Genomic DNA, 27,571 nt, shown 5'->3' on the forward strand with positions numbered 1-27,571 from the left:
GCGGGTCTGACAGCTACTACGCGGCGCACATGCACATGCAGTCTTGGAGAACTCCCGTAAGGTGAGAAGCACCGCAGGGACGAGCTTGTTGTTCCTCACACGTCCGCCCACTCCTTGGGACATTTACGCAGTGTGTCCACGGAGCGGGGATTGAGTGTTTTTGACGTTTCTTTCCCATGAGGACTGCAAAGTGCGGCGGGCTGGAGGGGCGAGATGTCGGATGAGTGCTGCTGGCCGACGACAACAACAACAACACGGCGTGCTGTTGGATGATGATGTGCATCTAGCTCGGCAACGACCTCCCCTTGTTTAAAGCTGACCAGCCCGCCCGGGCGAGTCGGACCATCCAGGGGCTACTCGTCTGGTGCACCGCGATTCAGAACGGTACTTCTGCGATGGCTGAGGAGGACACCCAGCAGCAGCACGCGGACCGAGGGGCGGGTAGTTTCCAGCCCGGTCTGCTCTCAGGGCTGCAAAGCGCCGAGGCCGGGGCTCTGCAGCTCCGGATCAAGAACTCCATCTGGTGAGAGGCGCCCATGCTTGAATGTTTGTATTTCACAATTTTGATTTGATATGAGAGAATCTCACGGTCCACTACCAAACAAAATGATCTCAAAAGTGGACTTTCAGGGGACTTCTGCCATTTGGTAGAATAGCATGTGTTTGTTCTGCCTACCAATGCACGTGGCTTGCATAGATAAAAAAAATACAATCGATATATATATATATATATATATATATATATATATATATATATATATATATATATATATATATATATATATATATTTACAATTATGTGAAAATTGATCGTGATACACCTGATGATTCTTCAAAGTAGCGTTTGGGAAACACTGCTGTCCAAATGGCATGCAGGTCCATTTATATTGGGTCTCTGATTAACAAACTAAAATTAGCAACATGGCAAGATTTACCCCTATTGCATAACGTGGTTGAACTAGCTATTTGAACACAATATATCAAGAATTTTAAAAACCTGGATGACGGGTTTGCGAAAAAGTATTTTTTTTCTTCGTGTATGTGTGTAAAAAGACTGTGGTGTTTTTCCCGATAAACCTATACCGATAAAAATCTGATTCAAAACACTTATCTGTTGTTCTATCCTTTCAAAGGGTCTGCTTCTCGGAACCCCCTGACCAATTTCTGCAAAAATAAATAAATAAATAAATAAATAAATAAAAAATGCGCATACGATGTGAAATTATTTGGGGTTCTCCAAATCAACCAGTCAAAAAAAAAAATACATTGACCAAGTCCCACAAATGGAACATTATTCATGAGAAAGGAACACTTAATATCAGAAAAATAATGAGCATATATTGCAATTGTCTGGCAAACAGTTCAGGGTGTCCTTTGCCTTCTGTCCAAAGACTGGGATAGGCTCCCTCATGCCCGTGACCCTTGTGAGGATAAGCCGATTAGAAAATGGTGAGCTAATATAAATTAGTAGTTTACTTTTGCGACCATTTTGGGGCATACACAGTACACAAACCTTTTAGGGGAGGAGTTAATTACCCAGACATGTGTTTATTTATTTATGTATTTATTTATTGATTTATTTGTCTGAAGACGAGGAAAGTTACTTGCCACTGAGCAGGTGATGCTAGCGAAGACAGTGAGGGTTATCGTTCCCCTGTATCAAGACTGTGAATTCATGCATCTGTTTAATCTCTCCCACGTACCAATTTGTCTGTAATCTGTCGGTTGAAAGAAACAGATCGGAGGTCTCATCTAGAGTGCCTGCTAAAAGTCTCCTGAAAGCAAGCTAACAAGAAATCCCCGACTTCCTGGTAACAACAAATTAAAGTGAACCGTTCTCGGCGCAGTTTAAATCCACCGCACTGACCCTTGTCGAGTCGCTGTCCTTAAATGTGACCCGCTTGTACCTTCTGTCTCACTGTAAACAACAAGATGACCTGTCTGCAGATTAGGAATTAAACCTGGACAAGTCTGCCCACCGCTACTGTTGCAATCCCACTATGAATCAGCAAAGAGAGCGCAGCAGCCGTTTATTGTTAGCTAGCTATTTGGTAAATAGACCATGTCCATTTTCATAATCTGTGTTAGTTCCAGTGGATTATTTATTTATAACATGGAAGAAAAATGGTGAGGCAGCATTAAAAAACATTTACATCACTTCCTGAATATGTTTTAGGCACTGTTTAACTTGCCCCTAACGGAAACTCCTTCCGTTCGGTCTTTGTTCAAGGAGAAAAAAATCAAGTAGGCTCTATTGCGGTGGTTCTTAATCTTGTTGGAGGGACCGAACTCCACCAGTTTCATATGATCATTCACCGAACCCTTCTTCCAATGACTGTGCCTACTAACTGCAGTCTAGACTGAGGGGTGGACCTCTGTGGCGGAGGATCCACCGAACCCCTGACACCGACTCACCGAACCCTGGTTAAGAACCACTGCTCTATTGTAATCTAAAGAATTGCATTTGTTGAGAAATGAACACATTTCATATTTGAAACTATTCTCCCTTGACTTTGGGATTGTAACAGGTGAAGTGAGAATATGAACCGCCTTGTCGTTTTACATGTGACCGCTTGTGTGGTGGGCTACATGACCTGAGAGATGCTGAAGGGAGGGTCACCCCATGCCAGACATTCCTCCGCTTTATAAATAAATCTACCAGTGCTCGTGTTACTTAGCAGCCGAAGAGCAAATTAATTTTTCTATTATCTTTTCATTTCAGCAAAACGGTGCAATCAAAAGTGGACAACATCCTGGTGAGTATTTTTATTGGTTTCGAACATACTTTTTTGGTTTTCATTCTGTTAACTCAATCACTGGCGGACATGTGCCAACGTGTTTTTGTAATTGTCACTTGAATTCCAGGCCCCACAGAATATTGAGTTTTAGGACTACATCAACATTTAATACAGTGTTAGAAACTTTCATCAGAAAAAAAGAGTTAATTCCTAAATTATATGGGTCTGGAGTTATATGACTTTGAAAGGGCGGCTGTCCAAAATACAATGCAATACATACATATTGGTTTATATAGCGCTTTAACAACAGCTGAAGCTGGAACAAAGCGCTAACAGGGAAAAAAGGGAAATGATGCCCCTTGTGGAAAAGAAAAAACATTGCCAGAGGGCATGGCCACCACTTTATCGGCTACCAAGCATGAAAAAAACAAAACCTGAAAAAATTCAGAAATGGTGCTCTATGATTTATCTTCAATTCCCGAATACATTTGTGAATGGTGGTGAATGAGTTGAAGGATAACCGACAAGTTGTGTCCATAATTTGTAAAACGGCTTCAAATGACTTCTACTGAGTGTATTTTAATAAGATTCCACCACATATAGCTATATTTTACCTTTTAAGACTCGCGCTGAATATTCAGGAAGTCTTGTTTTTGAGTTGGTGACGAGTCTGTACGTGACGTCACGAAAGGAACGCACCAGACCGAAAAAAAGACGCATTGTAGCGGTCCTTCCATCACGTCAATGTATTTTGCTGTACTTGTTTGGTCTGGGGACCTCGTGTTGCGCCCAAAGCCGCCAGAAGAGGGCGTCCAAGCTCCATTTAAGGAATTTATCAGCCTGTGGAAACGGAGGTCGCCATTTTGTGCCTCTTTTTCGTTGAGACATCTCCCCTCAATGTTGCCTCATAATGGCACGGAATAAATTCTTTAATCGATTACAAACATGTCTGCTTTCCTCTTTAGAACTATTTGAATCATATTCATAACTGGATGTGTAACAAGAAAGCATATTCTCTGAATCCGAAGCCATTGTTTTGATTTTGCAGCAATGCAAGACGTCTTGGTGTGACGTCACGAACTGGGGGCGGGACTTTCTGAAAATGCCCAATTCGCAGCTCATTTTTTTGCAGATTTTGGACACTTGAAGTCATTTTTATTTGTGTTTTGCATTTGAATAAAAATATCATACTGCGTGTTTTTGGTATTTTTGATGCTATAAATTTTTTTTTCTGATGTCAGTTAAGAAACAAAAAAGTGACGTCGGTGGTCCTTTAAAATACAACTGTAAGTGATTGCCCACATGACTGCAATAAAAATAAGGGGATGCAATATGTGACCAAACTACCAGTAACCAAGGTTGATCTATTTTTAGTTTGGACTTTGGAGATTAGCTCCTTTAAAAGTAAAAAGGCATCAAGCGCTTTGTTACTGAATTAGTTATGTTTGGAAGTTTGGACAAGACCGCCGAGGAAAAGGTTTCTTTGGCCGTCATCTGTACATGTTTGAAGGCGACGGACGTTTCGCTCCTCATCCATTAGGGATATAGCAATGTCATCATTGTCATCAAATGGGGAGTATAGTTTAGCTTTGTTTGAATGCTGCTGTGCCGATGACCATTTTGTGTTTGGGAGTCTTTTACTGAGTATCTGTGACAGGTTGTAAATTATCGTATTTCCTATTTTGGTTACATTCGCGTAGTTCTATTGGTTTACAAATGATATATATCGAAAATGTTTATTTAAACATGGAACGCCTGCTTCGGTTCGTGTTTCGTGTCGGACCGATTTAGATCGTTGGACCGGAAATTGTTGTGCGCGTACGTTTGCATTAGATCGGGGCATTCGAAGTAAACCACTGTTGAGTCAAGACGTTTCACATTGCTTGTCTTGTGGTTTTTTTCTGGATCCCACAACACCGTATCTCCCTTACTATAGTGGAGAGCGCAACATTTTGGAGGCACCGCTGGGATATTTGCGTTCGAGTGTTGTCTACTCGCCGTGGGTAGAAGCTCGCGCCGAATATCCCCAATCAACCCAGTCGGAGTGGCGTCGCCGTTTACTGGTTTGTTTCTACATGTGCTCTAGTTGCATCTCTGTGCGTACAGCCACCACTAGAGGGCACTGGAAGACTTTGAAGTGAATCCGGCCAGCTGAACTGCGTCTACCCTCTCGAAAATGGCGTTGGAGGAATTACAGTTGGACATCAAAGGCAAGTTATTTGGACTGAATTTTCGACAGTTGTCAGAGTTATGTGCTGAAATCCAAATATCTGGACTGGAAAGAGAGCAACTTACAGGAAAGACTCGAGGCCAACTAATTAATATTGTGTCAACCTACATTGAAAGAGCTGAATTAGAGCTAGAAGATGGAGGAATGTCAGATTTGCTACGTGTAAAGGACTTGATTGAAAGTATAAAAGATTTTGAACTAGGAATAGCCAACCCAAGTGAAAAAGGTCGGGATGCAGTGCGAAAGAGAAGCATAGTGCCCCCAGACACTGCCCCCTGGCGCAAAGATTTCAAAATATCTGGACAAATAGGGGAACTCGGACAAAAAGATAAACTCACATTTCCTAATTTGGTCAGACAGATAGAAAGTGGGCTCAGTAAAGGCTACCAGGGGGATGAGATCATCGATGCAGTGGTTCGTGCCATAACACCAGGTCTGCAGTTGAGAAGCTACCTCGAAGGGAAAGAAAATCTTACCCTAACTTCTTTACGAAGGATTCTCCGATCTCACTATCAAGAGAGAGGAGCCACTGAGTTGTACAAGCAGCTCTCATCGGAAGTGCAGACTAATAAAGAGTCCCCACAGAAATTTCTACTGCGTGCAATGGATCTTCGTCAAAGGATTCTTTTTGCATCTCAAGAAGCTGAATCAGGGGTGAAGTATGATCCCACGTTGGTCCAGAGTTTATTCCTGCACACAGTTCTGACGGGGTTACAGAGTGACAATGTAAAGAGTGACATGCAACCTTTCCTCCTGCTAACCACCACATCAGATGAAGTACTGTTAGAAAAATTAAACATGGCATGTGCAAATGAAAAAGAGCGACAGGAAAAAAAGAAAAATGCTGCTGCACGGGTGACAACGCTGAACACTGTCCAGTTAGATGACACACCAGTCCCGATTGGGAAGAAGACAGTCTTAAAGCAGAATACTGTTACTGTGCCGAATGAACTCCTTTCAGAGATCAAAGAGATGAGGTCAGAGATGATGCTGTTAAAAGAGCTGCGTGCAGAAGTGTCCCAGATCAAAGAGACTATTCAGAAACCAACAGCCACCACCAGCGGAGGACCTGAACGCCTGCCTGACCACTACCCTGAACAGGTCGCCTTCATTCCACCTTCACAATATCAGGTAGATCCACCAGCCAGGCACTACTACACCCAGCACTCCCCATCAGCTCTTCAGCAGTACCACCCAGCACCAGGCCCCAGGCCGATGAGGGGGGCAGCACAGTTCCAGCAGCGGTTCGCCCCTCAGCAGTACTACATGCCCCGTCGCCCTCAGCCCAGGTGTTATTCTTGTATTCAGACAGGTGAAGAATATTGTCAGCACTGTTTTAAATGTGGAAGTAGTGAACATTTCAGAGCAGGCTGCAAAGCACAGAACTCAGCTAGGAACCACGCTTTAAACTAGAAAGGGTTACCCCAGTGGGACATGGTGTGACCACAGAGACAGATAGGTCCCAGTATTACAGTGGTGCTATGAAAATGGAATGTAAGCCCCACACATGTGGCCCCGTTCAGAAGAGACATAAGCAGTCATTTGTCGAGCGTACAGATAAGAAACAGTGTGGCAAATTACCTTCGGTCAGGGAGTTAGTGGGAAAGAAATGTCTTATTCGGTGCTTTTTGGGTAACAAAAGGGTTGAAGCACTCTGGGACTCGGGGTCCCAGGTGTGTGCTGTAGATGAGTTATGGAAACAAACAAACTTACCTGACGTGTCGTTGAAAAATGTAAATGAACTTATTGACCCTGATAACACTCTCAATATTGTGGCAGCTAATGGAACGGATATGCCTTATGTAGGATGGCTTGAGATACCATTTAAACTTGGTGCTAATGATCCAGGGCTACTTGTACCAGTATTAGTACTAAAAGGTGACCAGCAACAGTGTCCTATCATAGGGTTTAATGTCATTGAGCGTCTTGTGTTAGATAGCCTCTCTAATGAGTCACAAACAGGGGATACAGAAAAGCTCTTGAAATCGGTTAGACTAGCTTTTCCCCACCTTAAGCGCAATAAAGCTGCCACTTTCATAAAAGCAGTTAGTCTGGGACAAGCACATGAGTACCGTGTAAAAACAACAAATGAGAGATTCACTATAGCCAGGCATAGCTCACTTATTATTCCATGCAAAGTACAGGCTAAGCCCTTTAAGGAAGATGTTACATTGGTTTTTGAGCCAAGTGAAAACCCACAGTGGCCAGATGGCCTCGAGCTTTGTGACTCGTTGGTCTCAGTAAAGGCAGGTTCCATCCCTAGGATAGTTGTTAGTGTCCAGAACCCTACTAATCATGATATTAGGTTTCCAGTAAAGGCTATTATTGGTACAGTGCAGTCAGTAGGGTCTGTCTACCCAGCTAACATATTTAAAAGGGACCTTCCTTCAGCGGTTGTCAATGAGGTCCATGTCCAGAATACCACCATCGCTCTCAGTGAGCAGTGGGACCCCCCAATTGACCTTTCTCATTTGGACGAAGATAAAAGAAAGACCGTTCAGCAGATGTTGAGAGAGGAATCGGCATCATTTTCAAAATCGGACGACGACATAGGGTGTGTGGAAAACCTACAAATGGACATTTTGTTGAAAGACACTGAGCCCGTTTCAAAGACATATATGTCTGTCCCAAAGCCAATGTACAGAGAGGTGAAAGATTATTTACAGGACTTGATAGCGCAGGGGTGGGTGGAAAAATCCACTTCCTCCTACTCATCCCCTGTCGTCTGTGTCAGGAAAAAAGATGGTACACTGCGCTTATGTATTGATTACAGAGAGCTGAACCGGAAAACACACCCTGACCGGCACCCCATCCCACGGGTACAGGACGTGGTGGATAGCCTTGGGGGTAACACCATCTTCTCGCTGCTGGACCAAGGCAAAGCATACCACCAGGGGTTCATGTCCAAAGGGAGCCGACACCTGACTGCCTTCGTGACCCCTTGGGGCCTTTATGAATGGATTCGAATTCCGTTTGGACTCATGAATGCACCAGCAGCGTTCCAGCGGTGTATGGAACAATGTCTGGAGGGGTTACGGGACGAAATATGTGTCCCCTATCTTGATGACATTCTTGTTTTCAGCGGGACATTTGACAACCACGTTGAGGACGTCAGACGAGTGTTGCGACGTCTCAGGGAAAATGGAATAAAACTCAAAGCCCGAAAGTGTGACCTCTTCAAGCCGGAAGTGAGGTACCTCGGCAGGATTGTCTCTGCTGAGGGGAGCCGAATGGACCCGGCAGATACAGCAGCAGTGCGTGCCCTGAAAAACAAGCAGCCAGGCACTGTCGGTGAGCTTCGAGCCATTTTGGGACTATTAAGCTATTATAGGCAATACATCAAAGATTTCTCTTGTATCGCTAGTCCCTTGTATGCTTTGCTTAAAGCCCCTCTGAATGTTGAGACTCAGCAGCATCAAAGACAAAAATGGAAAGTGAGACATAACAGTGTGTCTTCCAACACACGTATTGAGTGGAGTGATGAGCATCAGTCAGTGTTAGAGCAGCTAATAGACTGTTTAGTTCAACCACCAGTTTTAGGTTTTCCTGACTTCGCGCATCCTTTCATTTTGCATACAGATGCCTCTAACCGGGGTTTAGGTGCTGTGTTGTACCAAAGACAAAATGGCAAACTTCGCGTGATAGCCTATGGCTCTCGGACATTAACTGCAGCTGAGAAGAATTATAACTTACACTCGGGCAAGTTGGAATTTTTGGCGCTTAAGTGGGCGATCACAGACAAGTTTCGTGATTATTTGTACTATGCACCATTCTTCACTGTGTATAGTGACAATAATCCACTCACTTATGTACTGTCGACTGCTAAGTTAAATGCAACTGGGTGCAGGTGGGTCGCAGAACTTTCTGATTTTAATTTTACTGTTAAATATCGTCCCGGTAAGGAAAATGTTGATGCAGACAGTTTATCTAGGATGCCCCTTGATATGGTAACATATATGGAAGGATGTACAAAAGAAATGTCATATGATGCTGTGAGTGCTGCCGTACAAGCGGTTGACCAACAGAACGAGTCTAGTGCAGCTTGGTCTATGGGAATCTCAGCTACGTGTGCCGAGGTGTCACTAAACACACCGATAGCCCCATTGACTGTTGGACAGATCAAGCTAGATCAAGAGACTGACCCCATTATAGGACATATTATTAGATACAAACTGGCGGAGACGAAACCGCTAGGTACTGAACTAAGAAAGCATTGTCCTCAAGTTGTTTGTCTTGTGAGGGAATGGGACAAGCTACACTTTAATGACAGAGGTGTTTTGTACAGAAAAACGGCAAACAGAACCCAACTACTGCTTCCTGAAAAACACAAGGTGACAGTGTTAAAAGAGCTGCATGATGAAATGGGCCACCATGGTGTAGAAAGGACTCTTTCCCTTGTAAGGGATCGTTTTTACTGGCCCTTTATGCAAAAAGAAATAGAGGACTATGTACTGAGAGAGTGTGTGTGCCTAAAACACAAAAAGCCCAACCGTGAGACCAGAGCCCCTCTCACTAATATTGTGACTACTCAGCCTTTTGAACTTGTCTCCGTTGACTTTTTGCATCTTGACAAATGTAAGGGTGGTTATGAATACGTGCTTGTGCTAGTAGACCATTTTACACGTTTCGCTCAAGTTTATGCTACAACGTCCAAATCTGGCAAAACAGCGGCAAACAAAATATTTAATGACTATGCTTTAAAGTTTGGGTTCCCCCTTCGAATTCACCATGATCAGGGTGGTGAATTTGAAAATCAACTTTTTGCTCAACTGAAGGAATATTGTGGGGTTGCGGGTTCAAGGACAACCCCCTACCATCCACAGGGAAATGGACAGGTTGAACGATTTAATCGAACACTGATCCAGATGTTAAAGACACTGACAGAGAAACAAAAGAGTAACTGGAAAGACTCACTAAACAAACTCGTTTATGCTTACAACTGTACCAAAAGTGAGGTGACAGGGTTCTCACCTTTTTACTTACTTTATGGACGTTCACCACGTTTGCCAGTTGATATGTTGTTTAGTTTGAATCCAGACTCTAACCAGGGTGAAACCAACCAGAAGGACTATGTGAAGAAGTGGAAACAGGGCATGGAGGAAGCGTATGCGATCACGCAAGAAAATAACAACAAAGCTGCTGCCAGGAGTAAGAGACTATATGACAGTAAACTAAAGTATTCTACCCTGTTGCCCGGTGATCGTGTTCTGGTTCGAAACTTAACCCCACGTGGAGGTTCAGGCAAACTGAGAAACCACTGGGAGGATGTTGTTCATACAGTGGTTCGTCAAGTCAGCCAAGACATTCCAGTTTATGAGCTGAAACCTGAGAGGGGGAAGGGCAGATCTAGGATACTCCACCGCAATCTCTTGCTGCCATGTGATCATTTGCCATTAGAGACTTCACTACAGTCCCAGTCCAAGGAAAAGTCCACTCGGCAACGACCGAACAAGATGCCGGAAATGGATCCGGAAGAGGATGATGAGGAGGATGAGTATTATCCAGTGTTGCATCGCCAGAGCACCCGACCAGACTCACCAGAACCGCGGGACGTGAGCTTCGTGGAGACAACCCACCATGATGACAATCAACTGGGGAATGAACTGCCGGGGACAGAGCCGGGAGCTGCGGAAGTTGACCAACCTCAGGAGGGCAACATTGGTCCGGAAAATGATGCACCTGTGACGGTGTGTCCCCCTTTTCCCCAGCCAACCCCCAGTAATCCTGATATTGGGGGAAATCAACGGCCACGACGAGAACACAGGAGACCCAAGGTATTCACGTATGATCGCCTTGGTTCGCCATCTTGCTACAATGTAGGGACAGTACCATATCATGGTGAACAGACAATGCCTTGGATGTATGGCGCACACCCCTATCATGCCACGAAACACTACAGAAATGGTTAATCGACACTTCGGTTTAATAGAACAGTGAGATGGAAACAAGAAGACCCCGATGAGCCCTGTATAAGTAAAACGGAATGTATGAAAAGAGTTCCAGTCTGTGAATTGTTGATTGTTATAATGTAAACAGAATGTATGAAAAGAGTTCCAGTCTGTAAACTGTTCATTATTATAGTTCATATTTGGATGCAGTTCATAATACCGTGCGTCATTGTTTTGGGCACGTCGTCCAGCGTATTTATGTATTTACTAGTACATATGTTGGGGACAACATCTATTTTGAGGGGGAGTATGTGACAGGTTGTAAATTATCGTATTTCCTATTTTGGTTACATTCGCGTAGTTCTATTGGTTTACAAATGATATATATCGAAAATGTTTATTTAAACATGGAACGCCTGCTTCGGTTCGTGTTTCGTGTCGGACCGATTTAGATCGTTGGACCGGAAATTGTTGTGCGCGTACGTTTGCATTAGATCGGGGCATTCGAAGTAAACCACTGTTGAGTCAAGACGTTTCACATTGCTTGTCTTGTGGTTTTTTTCTGGATCCCACAACACCGTATCTCCCTTACTATAGTGGAGAGCGCAACATATCTTCATCTTGATTAAGTTCATTGAGTTGCTTGTTCTGTAGCCACACAAGCCAGTGTCTTCTTGTGCCGGTCCCAAGCCAGGATAAATACAGAGGGTTGTGTCAGGAAGGGCATCCGATGTAAAAGCTTGGCCATAACAAACATGTGAATCAAATCTCCAGCACAACTTTGGGTTGATGTCAAAGCTCTTCGGATGAGGAGCGAAATGTTCGACACCTTCAAAGAAGTACAGATGACGGCTGAAAAACCTTTTCCTCGATGGACTACTCCTGTACAACTGAGAGCCTACGCCGACTAAGACCATTTAAATGTTCATGACAATTCTCAAATTACACCATGGAGGGAACAGTTGGAGGAAGGGCCTTTTCTGATCCCATGTACAAAACAAGGTCCTTAAATACGTAGAGGATTTTCTTGATTTCAAATGGAGTTCATTTTCCACAGCTGCAACATAACCCAAATTTGTTGGGCCGGCTTTTTTGCCTCAACTTAGCCATTTAGCTTAGTGCTAACAAGCAATGCAAACTGCTATAGTCGGGTGCTAGGCAGGTTTCACTGTACTTCACTTAGTGTCAGTGTGCTGGCATAGTGTCCCAATACTTCCATACACATTAAGTATGTGTTCCAAGTCAAGGTGAACGAAATGCAAAGTGTTCAAGTTTGAATTCTGTTCATGAGCCTCTCATGTTTCCCGCAGCAAATATAACATTTAGTAGGCATGTCATCATTCTTGCTTGTCCCTTTATCCTTGAGCATCATTAGTACACAGCGCTGCACGAGGCGGCGACGTCAAGGGCAAGTGAGACATGGCTGAGCGCGATGAATGAATGACGTGATGAATGGATACCAGGCAAATGTGTTCAAAACATAAACACAAAGGCGGCTTTCATGCTTGATTTTGGATGTGACTGTGTTGCTCGGCAAAATAGTAGACTCCTTTCTAGAAGATGTGAGAAAATGTTGCCAGTTTGTATTACCAGAATTCTGATGGTGTCTGCAGGTTCCATAGATACAGACCAGTATTGTTATGATTGTGCCCTTCCCCAATATTTTTTTGTGTGAAAAACCTTCCCTTTTCAGAGTATTTTTTTATTTATGGTATGGTATAGTACAGGGGTGGGCAAACTTTTTGACTCGCGGGCCGCATTGGGTTCTAAAATTTGACAGAGGGGCCGGGCCAGGAGCATTTAGAGGGAGTGTTTGGGCCGGAAATACTCGGAACAAGTTATGTCCATAATTTATAAAATCACTTCAAATGATTTCGACTGAGCGTATTTTACAAAGATTCCACAGCATATAGCTATAGTTTACGTTTTAAGACTTGCGCTGAATATTCATGAAGTCTTGTTTTCGAGTTGATGACGATCCCCATGGGACATCACGTTTGGACCGCCCCTGACCGAGAAAGCGACACACAATGCATTTTGGGTACTTTGTTTGGTCTGAAAACTTCGTGTTGATCCGTGTTGATGGTGAAATTAGAAGGAAAACACATAAATAACGCCATGGTGAATCGTTGTGTGTTGCACCAAGACAACTATTTGATATTCGCTGACACAAATTCCCAGCGGACAAATCAGCCCATTTCCAACGGAGCTTGGGCGCAATCTTCTGCATTTTCTGGGTGCTACATTGCTGTCATTGACGGCTCGAATTGATATGGGAGGACTCCTTGAATCAATTGCAAACATTTATGCTTTCCTCTTCAGAACTATTTGAATCATATTCATAACTGGATGAGTAACAAGAAAACATCTTCTCCGAATCTGAATCCATTGTTTTGATTCTTGAGCAAGGCAAGACGTCTTGGCGTGACGTCACGAACAGGGGGGTGGGACCTTCTGAAATTGACCATTTCCGGATTCATTTTGAAGTCATTTTTATTGGTGTTTTTCATTTAACTAAAAATATCAGCCTGCCTGATTTGGGTATTTTAGATGCTATAAAACGATTTTCTGATGTCAGTGGGAAACGAAAATAAAAAATGGTGCCGGTTGTCCTTTAAATGTCGTATGTACAAACCTCATAGCACAGTAAGAACACTACAACCAATTTATTAACTGTCTTTCAAATGTGAAAAATATCCCTGATCAGTTAATAAATTTGTCTCAAGGAATATGGCGTTTACATACTATTTCGCAGGTACTTGGAGGAGGAAATGGAAATAGATTAAAATAACATATGCACTGTGATTTATCAAGATTGCGTCTGTTTTTAGTAAGTTTCCATCGTAGGGGCAAAGTTAAAGAAATCAACATTTATTGAAAAATGGAATCACTTAAAACATTCAAAACATATTATTACACAACGAAATATTCAAGCTCAATAATACCTACTTGTGTTAAATTCCACCAAATCATAGATGGTTTGTCCTGACCGCGCGCTCAACAAACTCCTCACTGAGGGCCTCGCCTTCACGCGCAAACAATACACGTGTACCGTCGCCGAGCACACAAACATCGACGACCTGCAGTTGAAATTTGCATACTCTGCACGGCAGCCAATGAGAAGCCTGCTTCTTTCTTCCGGACTTTCGCAAGCGTTATAAAGTCGTGCAATTGCATGTCATTTTCCAAAATAGATGCACAGAACCTAAGCCAGGAAAGAAAGATTCAAAAGAAGCTAACAACATATGTGACGCTACAAAACGTAAATTTACATTAAACCGTGACTGTAATGTGTACGTGAGATTTATGAAAGGGGCTTAGTGGCTCGTAGGAAGCAATGCAAACGTTGCATTGTGCACCACAATGACAATCGACTACTGCAGCAAAATCTACAGCCATGCACATGACCGTAAATTAAGCAAGGTAGCATTTGTAGTAGGTGGATTCTTGATTAAAAAAAAAACTTTTTTTTAATGTGATTAGTTGTCTCAGTGTGCTTCAAGTTGTAAAAAATGGGGCAGGCAACTTTTCAGTTATCTGCCCTGTTGTTCGCTAACTTTTTGTCATGAGTTTTAGACACTGTTTGTACTATAATTTGGGCAAATTCGGCGGGCCGGATTAAAAAGCCTAATGGGCCGTATGTGGCCTGCGGGCCGTAGTTTGCCCATGTCTGGTATAGTAGGTGCTGGCCATGAAAACGTTTTGTAAATCTTGCCCAGTTTGTTCATCAAAACGTTTAGTCTATAGCAGTACCGAGTCAATATTTTTTAAAATCAATAAAAACACTGACAAATTCAAATGGACTCGGTTCAGCTGTATTTTCATCATTCGTTCTTCCATGATTTCCTGTAAAACGCTCCTCTGACAACTCGAGGCTTCTCCAACCGCTCACACACACACCCACTTTCTCCCCACTTGTCAAAAAATAGTCGTAGTCCGATGAACTGGCAGAGTTATCAGAAGTATTTGTTGCGCTCTCCACTATAGTAAGGGAGATACGGTGTTGTGGGATCCAGAAAAACATATTCAAGCTTCTGACGGCAGGTCCATATTCACTATAATCCATTGAACTAAACATTTGGGGTGTAACATTTGAAAATGCTACAAAAAATAATCGAAATGTGGATGCAAACGACACCGTTAAGACGCCGGCTACCGGAGCAAGTCCCGTAACAATATCCTCGAAATCCCACAGTTCTACTCCATCGCGAGAATACTCATTTCACGCATAGAATGGCTCACAAAGGCTTAAAATCGATGAGTATAAACCTATGTAGCTGGTTGTTGAAGGTAAGGTTTTAGATGGGTATACTTGTCCAGGACTGAAAAAAGAACATTTTGTGAAAAAGTGTATACGTTACTCGTTTCTGTCGTGGAAGATGTCAAACAAAGCCTTGCAACAGCAGGCCCATAGGCCGAAATTAAGGTTACATTTTTGAGTGTTTGTTGTACTAATGTGTCATGAAGGCACATCCGTTATTGCAATACTGTTGCTCACCACAAGACGATTCGACGCTTAGTGGTTATTTCATCATCTTTCGATCCAATCAAACCATCCCCACAAATGCATTCTGTGTTTGGATCCGTTTAGCGAGAATTTCAGCTTTGGGATGCATTTCTTTTCAATAATGGAGAGGGGAAGCCTCAGCAACATAACTCATTCTTGGCAGAAATTAGTCAAGGTTATCTTGCCCAGTGACAGGATACAAAAATGAACACACGGGATGGAAAAGATCCATATTTTCCCCATGTCACTTATTTTATTGATATTTTGTCTGATATGAACATTTTGGTGCTTGTAGTCAATCTGTGAGCTGGAGTCTACCCCAGGTAACTGCAAAAGTTGGGATATGTGTAGGATTGGTCACTGGTGAATCACAGACAAACATGCATTTACACTCACATTGACTTGGCTTCACCATTTGAGTGTGAGGCATGCACTGGTAGAAGCTCATGTTATGTTGGGTTCATAGCCCGCCGCTATGAAAGGAAAGTCTGGAAATTGTGTCTGACGGCAAAGCCAATTCACTCAAGTACTATTGAGTTGTGCTTCCATGTCACAGCAAGAACATTTGGGGTTCAACTCTGGATTGGGTTGTGGTTATTCATTGATTGGTTTTTGTTGTATTTGTGCTGCATCGATACAGCCCAGAAAGTGTAATCCAGTTCACTCCCCGAGTTGAAAAACTTCTGAAAGATTCATATATGAGTTATCATAGATTTGAAACCTAGAAAAGCACGTTTCATCAGTTCATACTCAAAAGACAAGAATGGTGATTCTTAACCTTGTTCGAGGTACCAAACCCAACCAATTCATATGCACATTTACCGAAACCTTCATGATTGTAAAACAACACTTGGATTCTAGAAATCTTTCGCCGGTGTGAGACTATCCATCCATTTTCCGTATCCTCATTAGGGTTGCAGGGGGTGCTGGAGCCTATCCTAGCCGTCTTTGGGCACTAGGCGGGGGACACCCTGAATTGGTTGCCAGCCAATCACAGGGCACACAAAGACAAACAACCAGTCACTCTCACACTCACACCGAAGGACAATTTAGAGTGTTCAATCCGCCTGCAATGCATATTCTTGGCATGTGGGAGGAAACCGGAGGACCCGGAGAAAGCCCACACGGGCCCGGGTAGAACATGCAAACTCCACACAGGGAGGCCGGACCGGGACGCGAACCGGTGACCTCTGCACTGTGAAGCCAGCCTAAAGTTGTCATAAAACTGATTCGCATTACGTTCTGTGATGCATGCAAATCCTCATAAGACATATTGGTCGGAGCACTTTCTTTTTTCTTTGCTTGACATAGACAGCATGTATTCAAACAAGAAAAAAAATTACGCTGACTACTGAGCGAACTAAATTTCCCGCAGCGCTGATTGGACAAGCAATATCATGTGATCATCTGCAGCCAGTGATGGCCAAGCAGGGTGTGTCATAACTAATTGACGTGTTGATCCGGGGTGTCTTAACCCCCATGATAGGGGCTCCGTCAAACCGCCGAGAACGATTCACCAAAACCCTGAGGTTCAATCGAACCCAGGTGAAGAACTATTGATTAAAGGACTGATGCATGATGGGTAGACTGAATTTGAACTGTCACTTTGCTACTGAATGGGTGCTAAACAGTAGTACCAGAGACCGTTTTGTCCCGAGACCAATAAAATTGCACGATGTGTGGCATGACAAAACAGCTAACCTGTGACAGGTGTGTCCGCCTTTTAATCTGGTGACTTTTTAAATTTTACATCCTCTGCGAGACAAATTTGCCTTTTTGACAAGGAACTGAACTAAACACCACTGTGTAATTATGTCATTATGTGTACGTTACTGGGATGAATGAGCACTTCAAACAAACAAACAAACAAACGTTCCACTTTGGTAAGCTCGAATATACAGTAAATCTCTGCTCTGTCATTACGTTGCCAATTTACTGGCAAGCCAGTGTGATTGACAGATGAACAGCCCACAGTGTCATCTCTGATAAACATGGGTGGATTGATGCATGCAGCGAACCACACAAGCTTTGCTATGTCGGGAAGATGGTGTTTTCTGATAAAATAACATTTTCCTTTTCCCCTTTGCTACTTCTACAGCAAGATGTTGAAAAGTTTACAGACATTGAAAAACTCTACCTGTACCTGAAGTTGCCTTCGGGTCCCATCAGCAGCAGCAGCGGAGAGAAAAGGTAAACACTAATACAAGTGGCGGTTGGTGCGGAATATGTACTTTATTTTATTTATTTATTTTTAAATGAGTGATTGCATTCTCTCAGTGAACAGAGTGCTGTGTCATCAAGCCGCACGCAGCAGATGCATGCGTTCAACTGGATCCGCAATCATTTGGAGGAGTACCCAGAGACTTCGCTCCCCAAACAGGAAGTTTACGATGAATACAAGTATGTGCTTTCAAGCGTTTTCTTCGATGAGAATCAAGGCGTTATCGCTACCGGCAACAGCAGTTCTTTATAACTGCCAACATGAACATCAGTCTTCCAAATTGCTGCGCGGCTGAAGCAAGCGCCATTATAAATAGAGAGCGTAGCCCTGAGAATCGTAGAGCAGAATGTGCTGGTAATATTAGAATGGAAAGTCTGAGACAGCCATTCTCTGGCAGAGTTATGTAACTGTCTTTTGGAGTTAACTAAATTCAGACCCCCCCCCCCCTGACTGACCCCCTACCCCCTCCAGATCTATTGGCGCCTTTGAGGTGGACAGGTGAAAAGGCTCGAAGGGATCACTATGTGCGCCACTCCTAAACACAACCCGTTTTCATCCCTATTTCATTTTTATTAAATAATACTGTCACTCCTCTCTGTATGGCGGTTCCCCTTTCCACAGCTTCACTGCATCACAGGTTTTATTTATCTTTTTCATCTCAACTATATTGCCGATGATGCCTTCTCTCGTCAGATATTTCAATCATTATTTTTCAACAGTGACTGTTAACAACAAACTTGCATCAAGCTCAGCGAGTGCCAAGAAGATAATATCCAAACATTGGCATTCAATTTAGTTAATATTGGCGACTTTTTTTAACTCTCATTTTCTTTTCTATTTTTTCAGAAGCTTCTGTGACAATCTCAACTACCATCCACTCAGTGCTGCAGACTTTGGCAAAATGATGAAAAATGTCTTCCCCAACATGAAGGCACGTCGACTTGGCATGAGGGGGAAATCAAAATATCCTTCACTGGAATGGACTGTTGCAGACTGTCTCTACTCACTGGCCATCTGCTCTTACAGTTCATAAGCTCTCTAAATATAGATGTGAAATGAAATAAATTCCCCCCTCTCTCAAGCAGGGGCATAATTCACAAGTGGTGGAATGGGGGGTGGGTGGTGGTGGTGGTGGGGGTTGCTGTGATCTTGACCTTCAGGACGGATAATCCTTTTTGGGAGGCTTGGTTTCCTTCTTTTGACATCTATAGTGAAAACATTCACTCACCCGGGATACAAAAATATTACATTCAATGACATTGACTTTTTTTTAGACATGTATTAACACACACTTTATCTGTACTTATACATCATGTATTGACAGCCGTCGCAATATATAATAAAATCTATTGCAATTTTCACATATTTATCTTAACACTGGATTACATATTGCTATAGTGGACTGAGGAAGAGGCCCTTTGTTCACTTTCCATGTCTACCAAATCTGGATCTTCACAAAATCGGAGAAGGAGTGAGCCCCTTTTGTTTCTTTTTTATAATTCAGAAACAATCTTTGTTTTCTGAAACATTTTCTCATCTGTTTCAAATTGAGACATTGAGATTCTACCACATATTTGATTGTGTTTCAGCTTCAGTGTGATGGACTGGATTCAGCAGGCCACCTCGGCAGTATGAAGGAGGAGGTTCACTTTGCCGCGTGTGATTTGGTGTGTGAATGGGCTCAAAAGGTGTTGAAACGACCGTTTGAGGCAGTGGAAGAGTTGGCTCGCTTCCTGATGGACAGCCACTACATCAGCAACAAGTCCCTGGCAGCTCTCACCATTATGACGGACGCAGCAACAGGTGTGCAGCCTGTTGGCCCATCAAACGCACGTACAGCGACATGCGGTGGCGGTGACTTGGTATTACGCTAATTGAGTTGTAACTAGGAGCGCTCAGAACGTACTTATTCTACAACTACGGATATCCAAACATCACTTTATGAAATCACAATATGAACCTCACTATATGATGGTCATCACGATGTTGTGGGGAAATCGGCCTTTAAAAAGAATCTCACAATATTGCATAGACTCACAATATTGTGGAAAAAAAAAGTAATTAAAAAAAATGCTGACTATTGACTTTTTTTTACATAACAGCTATGACAAAAAATAGGATTAGCCAATTATTTTCTTGTAAAAATTTCATCTTGACTTCGCAGCGCATCGTATCATGTTCCACATGGTTCACAATGCTGTGTTCGACCAATAACACGGACTATCGAGGCATTTTATTAGAGATGCATACACACACTGTAAAAAGTTGATTTGTGGAGGAACGCAAATGTGTTATGTTCACCTTTGTCTGGCTGTTCGTGGCCAAATATATGCTTCATTCAAATTATAATTGACCAAGAAACTAACTAACTACCAGATGGTGTTGGAACAGCATAAAAGGAAAGGGAGTAATGCTTTTCGACTCGCAACATGACAGATGGCATTGAGGCAATTTTAATACCACAATGTTGCTATTATTGGATTGGATTGGATTGGATTAGCCTTTATCTGTCTCACATTGGAGAAATGTACATTTCACAGCAGCAACGTGATGAAAGTAAGAGGAAACAAATGGAGTAGAAAAACAAAATACAGGACCTGCTGTAAAGGCAGCCACTCTCGCGGCGCCATCTTGATGTCAAAACAACAACAAAAAACTGAACAACAAATAATGTGACACAACACAAAAGACACAGACAGGCATTTAATCTTAAGAACTTTCTGCAGCCTCTTTGTTGTATGAAGCAGTTCTAGATGAAAGAGAAGAGGATCAAAGCATCATTTTCACCAGTGGATCAGGGAAATCATTGTGAAATGTGCACGTATCTTACAAGATAAATGCTGAAATCAAACACAAAGCTGTAGCATCCATTGCCAAAAAGAGATTGTCTCACAACTTGTGTCCCACGTAAATCCGCTTCGGTCTCCTCAAGCCATGCATCCATCCAGCCGCAGACTGTCCAACAGCACCGACTTTTCCGCCGAACAAAGCGGGGCTGTGAAAATGCTACCCATGGCAGGCGCAAAAGCACAATCGCCTCATAACTGTCCAGAGATGACAGTCAAATGGCACTGACATTCCTCCCAATCAAAAACAGTGCTGGCATATTTGTGCTGCCGAAAAGCAGAGTTTCCTCCTTGATGAATGTCATTGCCAAAAATGCTGAAAAACAGAGAGACAGTATTCTCCCGCTATTATTGATTATACTTTTAAGTTTTTCTACTTCCATTCCTTTCATCACTTTGCTGCTGTGAAATGTAAATTTCTCCACTGTGAGACTAATAAAGGCATATCCAATCCAATCCAAGTCATGCTACTGTATTTATTCATTTATTTCAGATGTTAAGCCTCTGCAGGCGGCTTCAGGTTTTGTGCCCACCACCGACTCATACTGCTTCCAGCCTCAAACGACAACTCTGTCATCTCCAACTGTCGATACCAAGCAGCAGCTCTTGAGGAAGATCCAGAGGAAGCAACAAGAACAAAAGCTGCACTCACCTTTACCCGGGGAAGCTCTGATTAAGGCGATGGATGACAGCAGCGGGCAATGTCGTAGTCCAGTCTCTCCTTCGCCTCAGCCGTCCATCGGCATTGTGGTTGCTGCCGTTCCGAGACCCGTCACGGTGAGAAACAAAAGAGAGGCTTTATTATTCATTTTCTATTAAACCTACATACACATAAAGAAAGTACACAAGAAGAATACATATTTGAGAGAGGTGAACATATGAAACTGCAGTACTACTCACGTGAATCATGAATACCAAACGATTTTGATTGATTTCCTCAATATTGCAATTGTGATTTAATCTCCACTTTATTTTCCAATGTATTTTTTTGCAGCAAGTTTATCGACTTTGTTTGTCTGCAGGCGCAGCAAAGCGGTCAACTGATGTCTGCCGGTCCAGTGGGAACCGGTGAGGGCAAACTACTGCCTATAAACTTCCAAGTGGTGACTCAGCCACTGATACAAACCCCCAAGAGCTCCCCAAATATTCTGTCAAGTCCAATGGGGGAACGCACAGCTCGGCAGCGCTATCCTCAAATCCTTCCCAAGCCAGCGACCACTACTGCTATCGCTCTGTGCTCTCCGTCCTCCATGATCCTCACCAACAACCCCATCAAAACCGTGATGACCACGTGTCACGTCAGTCCCGTCAGTCTGGTCAAGATGACGGCCATCTCACCCGCAGCCCACGGCAGCAATGCCACGACTTCCTCAACAAACACCACATGGAGGCCAGCATCTGCAGGTATCAGCAGCTGCACCGTGTCAGACGACACCCTGAGATCCCATCAGAACACGAGGAGTAGCTCTGCCCTCCCCATTCTGGCCCCGATGACGAGGCTTCAGCAGGTTGACGCTCATGATATTGATGTCGAAATGGAGGTCGAGGGGATACACAAGAACAGAGAAAACCAAAATGTGAATAGTGTCATGATGACACAGAGGGCTGCTAGCGTCCCCATACCTCAATCTAAAAGCTTCCACATCTTGAAGGAAACCTCCTCTTCGACTGATGATGCAAATATCCTCTTGAGCAGCAACACCACAGCAGTCACTGAGGCGAACCTTAGCATTAACAACAACACAACGATTTCAAGCTCTCCGAATTCATCTCACTTCTGTCAGAATAGGAGCCCAACGCCAACCTGCAACGCCAACAGAGTTTCTTCATTTGGGGAAGGAATCTGCGCAAGCAAGAGCTTCCGGAAGCGCTCAGGCCTCAGCCCCGTCCCCTTTCCAATCAAGAGGGCTTTTCTGTCCCCTCATCCAGAAGAGGGCACTGCCGGCGTTGGATTCGGCAATCGAAGACCCGAGAGTGCGCCAGTCACCCGGGATCTGGAGATGAAAATGAACTGTCTCCTGCCTGGTCAAGTCCATCCACTTGGAAATGCCTCTTTGAGAACCACCGGCTTCTTTTCTGTTGCCAAAACGCAGAGCTCAATGCAGAGGAAAAACATTTGCAATCTTCTGGAAACGTGTACCAGTGTGAGTCACGCAATAATGCAGCAACCAGAGGAGCCCGTGATGTCTGACGTGCATTCCATACCCAATACTTCAAATTTGTCATCCGGTCAACAACATGTCCAGCCACAGACTTACGATCACATGAACCCCGTTTCTGGTCCTTTGGATTTTTTGGATCAAGCATCCACATCCAGGGAACTGCAGACTGATATAGGGTACTTCCCATTTGATGATGACGTCACTCAAGACAGCATTGTAGAAGAGCTGGTCCAGATGGAAGAGCAGATGAAACTGAAGAAGAGACAAGAGGTTGGACACGGCGTCACGCTGCAAGAGCAGCAGGCTGTGATGGCACCCAACATGATTCCCACCAATCAGACAGTGAACGCTTTTTACCATGCTGCCAACAGTAGCGGCGTCAGCAACCTAGTCCAAACACCAACGCCCACGCCAACGGCAGAAATGACAGGTGCTCAATGTTTGACCGGAGAGAGCCCCTGCTTTCGGATCACACCAGTCGACAGCGCCCTCGGAAGCAGTCGACACACTCCCGTCGGTACTCCGCTCTCCAACTGCAGCAGCACGGTGCCTCCCAGTCCCGTGGAGTGCAGGAACCCCTTTGCATTTACCCCCATCAACTCTAGCATGAGTAGTTTCCACGATAGCAGCATGGTCTCCAGCAGCCCCGTCAAGCCCATGCAGAGGCCAACAGCCACCCACCCGGATAAGACCAGGCTGGACTGGATGAATAATAGCTACCACAGCAACAGCGGAAGCTTAAATGAATCCAACGGCGCCGTGGGAATCTTGCCCGGCTATCAAGGCCTCATAGATGACCACTTTCAAAAGCCTCACGCCTTCGCCGTCCCTCACGCAAGGCACCACGATGTCCGTTTTGGCCGTTTGACTCCCATTTCCCCCGTGCAGCAGCAGGTCGCCGGCGTGGTGAGCACGACCAAGGAAGAGGGCTTCGCCGTGCCTGCTCCTCTGGATAACAAAGCCGGCAACCTTTCCGCGAGTGGATCTTTTCGATGTCGCAGTGTTAGCCCTGCCATACACCAGAGGAACTTGGTAGGGAACACAGCAACTAGTGGCCTTCACGGTATCCACCACACGCAGTGTGTCTCCCCGTTGAACTTTGCGGTAACGCCTGAGGTGTTAACCATCTTATCCAACAACCAGGGAAATCTTGCGGCTAGCAGCGTGGCACAAAGGAGTCGCTCTGTGCCCCTCAACCTCATGATGCAGACAGAGGTTCTGCCTTTGCCGGGTCAGCAATGCAGTGGCAAAAACATCACTGATGTTCTTCTGGCTAAGCTGGATGGAGACCACGATATTGCGCGAGGTTTGGGCATAAAAAATGTGCCTTCGAGCTACACGGCGCGTATGAATCTCACTCAGATCCTCCAGTCTCAGAACGACAACCCAGTCTATTCGGTCTCCACCGGCATGCTCATGTCACAAAGGCCAAATTACCTCAAGAATGAACAAATGCTTTTCCCTGCCAGTGATAGGCGAGCACAGTCGGCTTCTGAGGGGCAGCAGCAGCAGCAGCAGCAGGTCCAGTCCACACAGCAACCTTTAAGTTCACCGCAACAGCAGTTGGGTTTCAGTGGTCTCTTTAAAGACGTCCAACCAGACAACAGCCTTACTACCGGCAAAGCGCTAGTGCAACAGGTCTCGGAGTTAACGCCGGGCGGGGTCGATTTTCCATGTGAACTCAGAATGACCTCAGATCTGACCAGTAGCATCAATGACCTGAATACACTGGATGCAAACCTTCTCTTTGACCCCAGTCGTCACCAAGGGCAATATCAAAGTCCCGCTCCGGAAGAGTTACACGATCAGGCACTTTTTCAGCAAATCGCCAGCGACGCGACACATTCTGGTGGACTTGAGTGGCTTGAAAGCAAAGATCACACAACTGTCGGGCTGATGGGATGAATGCGGAACCTTTTAAAATCCCTCGTTGAAGCGAACAGGACGCTATCCCATTTGTGCAGTTGAATTCAGTGCCCACCTGAGCTGAGATAATGCTCCAGCCCTCTTATCAAAATGCTGGTCATTTCTTTTTAGGTCATATTGTTGCTGTAACAGCATTTGTGACACATGGAAAAGCTGGGAATGAAATTCTTACATTTTTCATGTTTTTCCATTTATTTTGTACAAAAAAACAATGTTTTGTATTTTCTGTACATAATGTAATAATTGCTAAATTTGTGGAATATATTCCACATTGATGACAAGAATTCTCTTGGAAAATCCCATGAAATGATGCTCGCCATTGGACTCGATTATAATGACATGCTATACGTGATGTGCAATGTGGATTTGCTATCCAACTCAAATGTAAGCTTTTAAACAAATAATATGATGCAACTTGAAGATATGCCACTTGGGCATGAGGAAATTGGAGCACTTTGTACAGAATATTCAGTACATTACATCTAATAAGAGTCATTACTTTGTGTGGATATAAGGTTTAAAACCATGTACACATTTTATAGTGGGGTTGGGTGTATCTGTTTCTCAGAAGCCATAAAAATTTTCTGGGAGAAAAAGGGACAACATTGTTTTTATCATTGTGTTTACCATAATTTGCATGTTAAAATTGGAATTCAGGCTAAACAAAATGCTCAATTACAGTCCATGAAAAACTTCGATTTTTATCCCCACACCTGAACTTACATGTAAAGGTTTATCAAAAATGGAATACATCCAAGCTAGCAGAAACAAAAACTGGATGTCGTGGTTAATTGTCCAAGACTTATGCAAATTTAAATCACGACACATAGGTTGATTGCCTGTGAACTCTCAAATATCCATGAACTCACTCCTGCAGGCCAAAGAGATGCTTATTCGGCCATTTTCAAATCAGCGTTCGATTGAAGCCATAACACACTTGCAAATACAAAGCAAAATTGTAGTTGCCTAAACCACTGTGTCAACATGTTCATGTCGTGTGTAACTTGCCATGTGAAAACTAAACTACTGTATATGCAATTAGATGATTGACGGATGAATATGATTGAGGCAGTCGTTTTGATTGTTATGCTGCACAGACAATCTGAAAAATTGTGCGCTTCTCCGATCAAAATACTTTCGCTGCGAGTCCTGAACTAAGAGTCCAAAGGCCATATGCCCATACCAAAGATCCCTTTTAAAGCATAACTTGCACTAACATCTTGTCATCACTGCTATCTTGAATGGTGGACGTAATTGCCACGTGTTTTCAAGGCTTTAAACAAGACTGTATGTAGAAGACTTTGTGGGCAACATGTTAGCTTTGTCAAAACAAGCGGTTAAAATTAGCATAGCTGATTTATTGATGATTTCCCCTAGTTCACTGTAGGCATGTTAGTCATTTTATTTCTTGTACAGTTAGGAGGCAAAACTGTATGTTGTTGTCAAAACCACGTAACCTTGCACATTTTATGTTATTTCGAAGGCAACGTGCATAATATTAGCACAGATAAAATTTCATTGTTTTTAGTTCAAATTTTAGTCCTGATACTTTGATGGAATAATGCTGTATAAGTTTATTGCAGTTCTTTAAACTTGTGTTCATGGTCGTTGTGAACCCTAAATATATACTGTTTTTTCCTGTTGATCTTTTGTGTGTCGATTGTTTAAGAATACTCTATTTGGTTTGCACTGATATTTATTTACCTTTTTAAAACTTTACTCCTCTTGTAAATGGTTCAGTTATGTTGCTGTGTAAGGTGAACAGCCATATATTTCATGTGCTTTTAAAGGGGAAGTGTTGTTTTTTATCTTTTTTAAAATATTTGCATAAATCATTTTCAAAACACCAAAATTGACATTGACTATGTTTGCACATCACAAAGATGGACTGAGATGAGTTTAATGATAAGCCCTGACCGCAACATATGTCAAACAGCATTTTCAGATTCAGAAAGCCTTTAATCGTCCCACAATGGGGAAATTTGCAGTCCACAGCAGCAATTTGAAAGGGGATTGGGGTAAAAGGACAAAAAAACAAGACATTCTAAGCATAATAAAAAATGTCAGAAGACAGGTGTATACTGTAACTGTACAGACATGTTTAATAAAAAAACTGTACATCTTGCAAGTATCAAAGAAAATGCATATTGATATATACATGTATGTAGCTGTATTGCATCAACAACCAGGACAGAACTGGCCCTCTTGACCAGTCGCTCCAATCTTTTCCTGTCCCGGGTGGTGATGTTGCCTGACCATCAGACAATTCCATAGTGCATGGCTGAATCAACCATAGAGTCATCGAAAGTCTTTAGGAGTGACCCCTGCTTTGTTCAGCGGAAAGGCCGGTGCTGTTGGACAGTCTGCGGCTGGATGGATGCATGGCTTGAGGAGCCTGCGATGAGAAGAAAGGAATGCCTGCGCAGAGCGCCGATGTAGAACTCTTGCGGTTCGGAACAGAAGCGGATTTACGTGGTACAGGCGATGTCCATTTTCGTCAATGGATGCTACAGCTTCGTGTTTGCTTTCAACATTTAGCTCGTAGCAGATGTGCACATTTCACCATGGCGTCCCTGATCCACTGGTGAAAAAGATGCTTTGATCCTCTCCTCTTTCATCTAAAACTGCTTCATACAACAAATAGGGTGCAGAAAGTGTTTAAGATTGAATGACAGTCTGTGTCTTTTGTGTTGTGTCCCATTATTTATTTAGTTTTTCGTTGTTGTTTTGACTTCAAGATGGTGCCCTGAGAGTGGCTGCTTTTACAATAGGTCCTGTATGTTGTTTTTCTACTTCTTCCTTTCCTTTTCTCGTCACTTTGTTGCTGTGAAATGTAAATGTCTCCACTGCGAGACTAATAAAGGGTAATCCAATCCAATAACTATCTTGCCGTTTTCTCCAATAATTTCACAGACATAAATTTAAATCATCACATTTGTTTTCCACTATTATGATTCACGTCTGCTGTAATATTAGAGATTTTGCACTTCTAAGGACGCAAGGAAACGATTACTGCTGAAACGTAGACTTTATTTTAAAAAAGTGATAATTTG

At 43.4% G+C, this 27,571-nt stretch overlaps 1 protein-coding gene across 1 annotated transcript; it reads left to right on the forward strand.

The window, feature by feature from the left end:
* On the forward strand, positions 1-27,393 carry LOC148900664 (DNA-binding protein RFX7-like). Its single transcript, XM_088992557.1, has 10 exons — positions 1-61; positions 182-523; positions 2,723-2,756; positions 17,462-17,553; positions 17,641-17,763; positions 18,431-18,547; positions 18,971-19,055; positions 19,174-19,387; positions 20,924-21,207; positions 21,453-27,393. Exons 2-10 carry the CDS (start codon positions 396-398, stop codon positions 24,495-24,497), a joined length of 4,122 nt encoding a protein of 1,373 aa, XP_088848683.1. The 5' UTR covers positions 1-61; positions 182-395; the 3' UTR covers positions 24,498-27,393.
* The last annotated feature ends 178 nt before the right edge of the window (positions 27,394-27,571 follow it).

The sequence above is a fragment of the Hippocampus bargibanti genome, linkage group LG03, assembly GCF_051943395.1.
Source record: "Hippocampus bargibanti isolate YZ-2025 linkage group LG03, ASM5194339v1, whole genome shotgun sequence".
In the NCBI taxonomy this organism is placed as follows: domain Eukaryota; kingdom Metazoa; phylum Chordata; class Actinopteri; order Syngnathiformes; family Syngnathidae; genus Hippocampus; species Hippocampus bargibanti.

What these genes read in the sequence shown, in the direction of transcription:
- LOC148900664 (XM_088992557.1), top strand. Translation starts at nt 396, where the DNA reads ATGGCTGAGGAGGACACCCAGCAGCAGCACGCGGACCGAGGGGCGGGT. An exon ending in GGCATGAGGGGGAAATCAAA is followed by an intron (nt 18,548 to 18,970) that starts ATATCCTTCACT and finishes ACACTGGATTAC; the next exon opens with ATATTGCTATAGTGGACTGA. An exon ending in TATGACGGACGCAGCAACAG is followed by an intron (nt 19,388 to 20,923) that starts GTGTGCAGCCTG and finishes CATTTATTTCAG; the next exon opens with ATGTTAAGCCTCTGCAGGCG.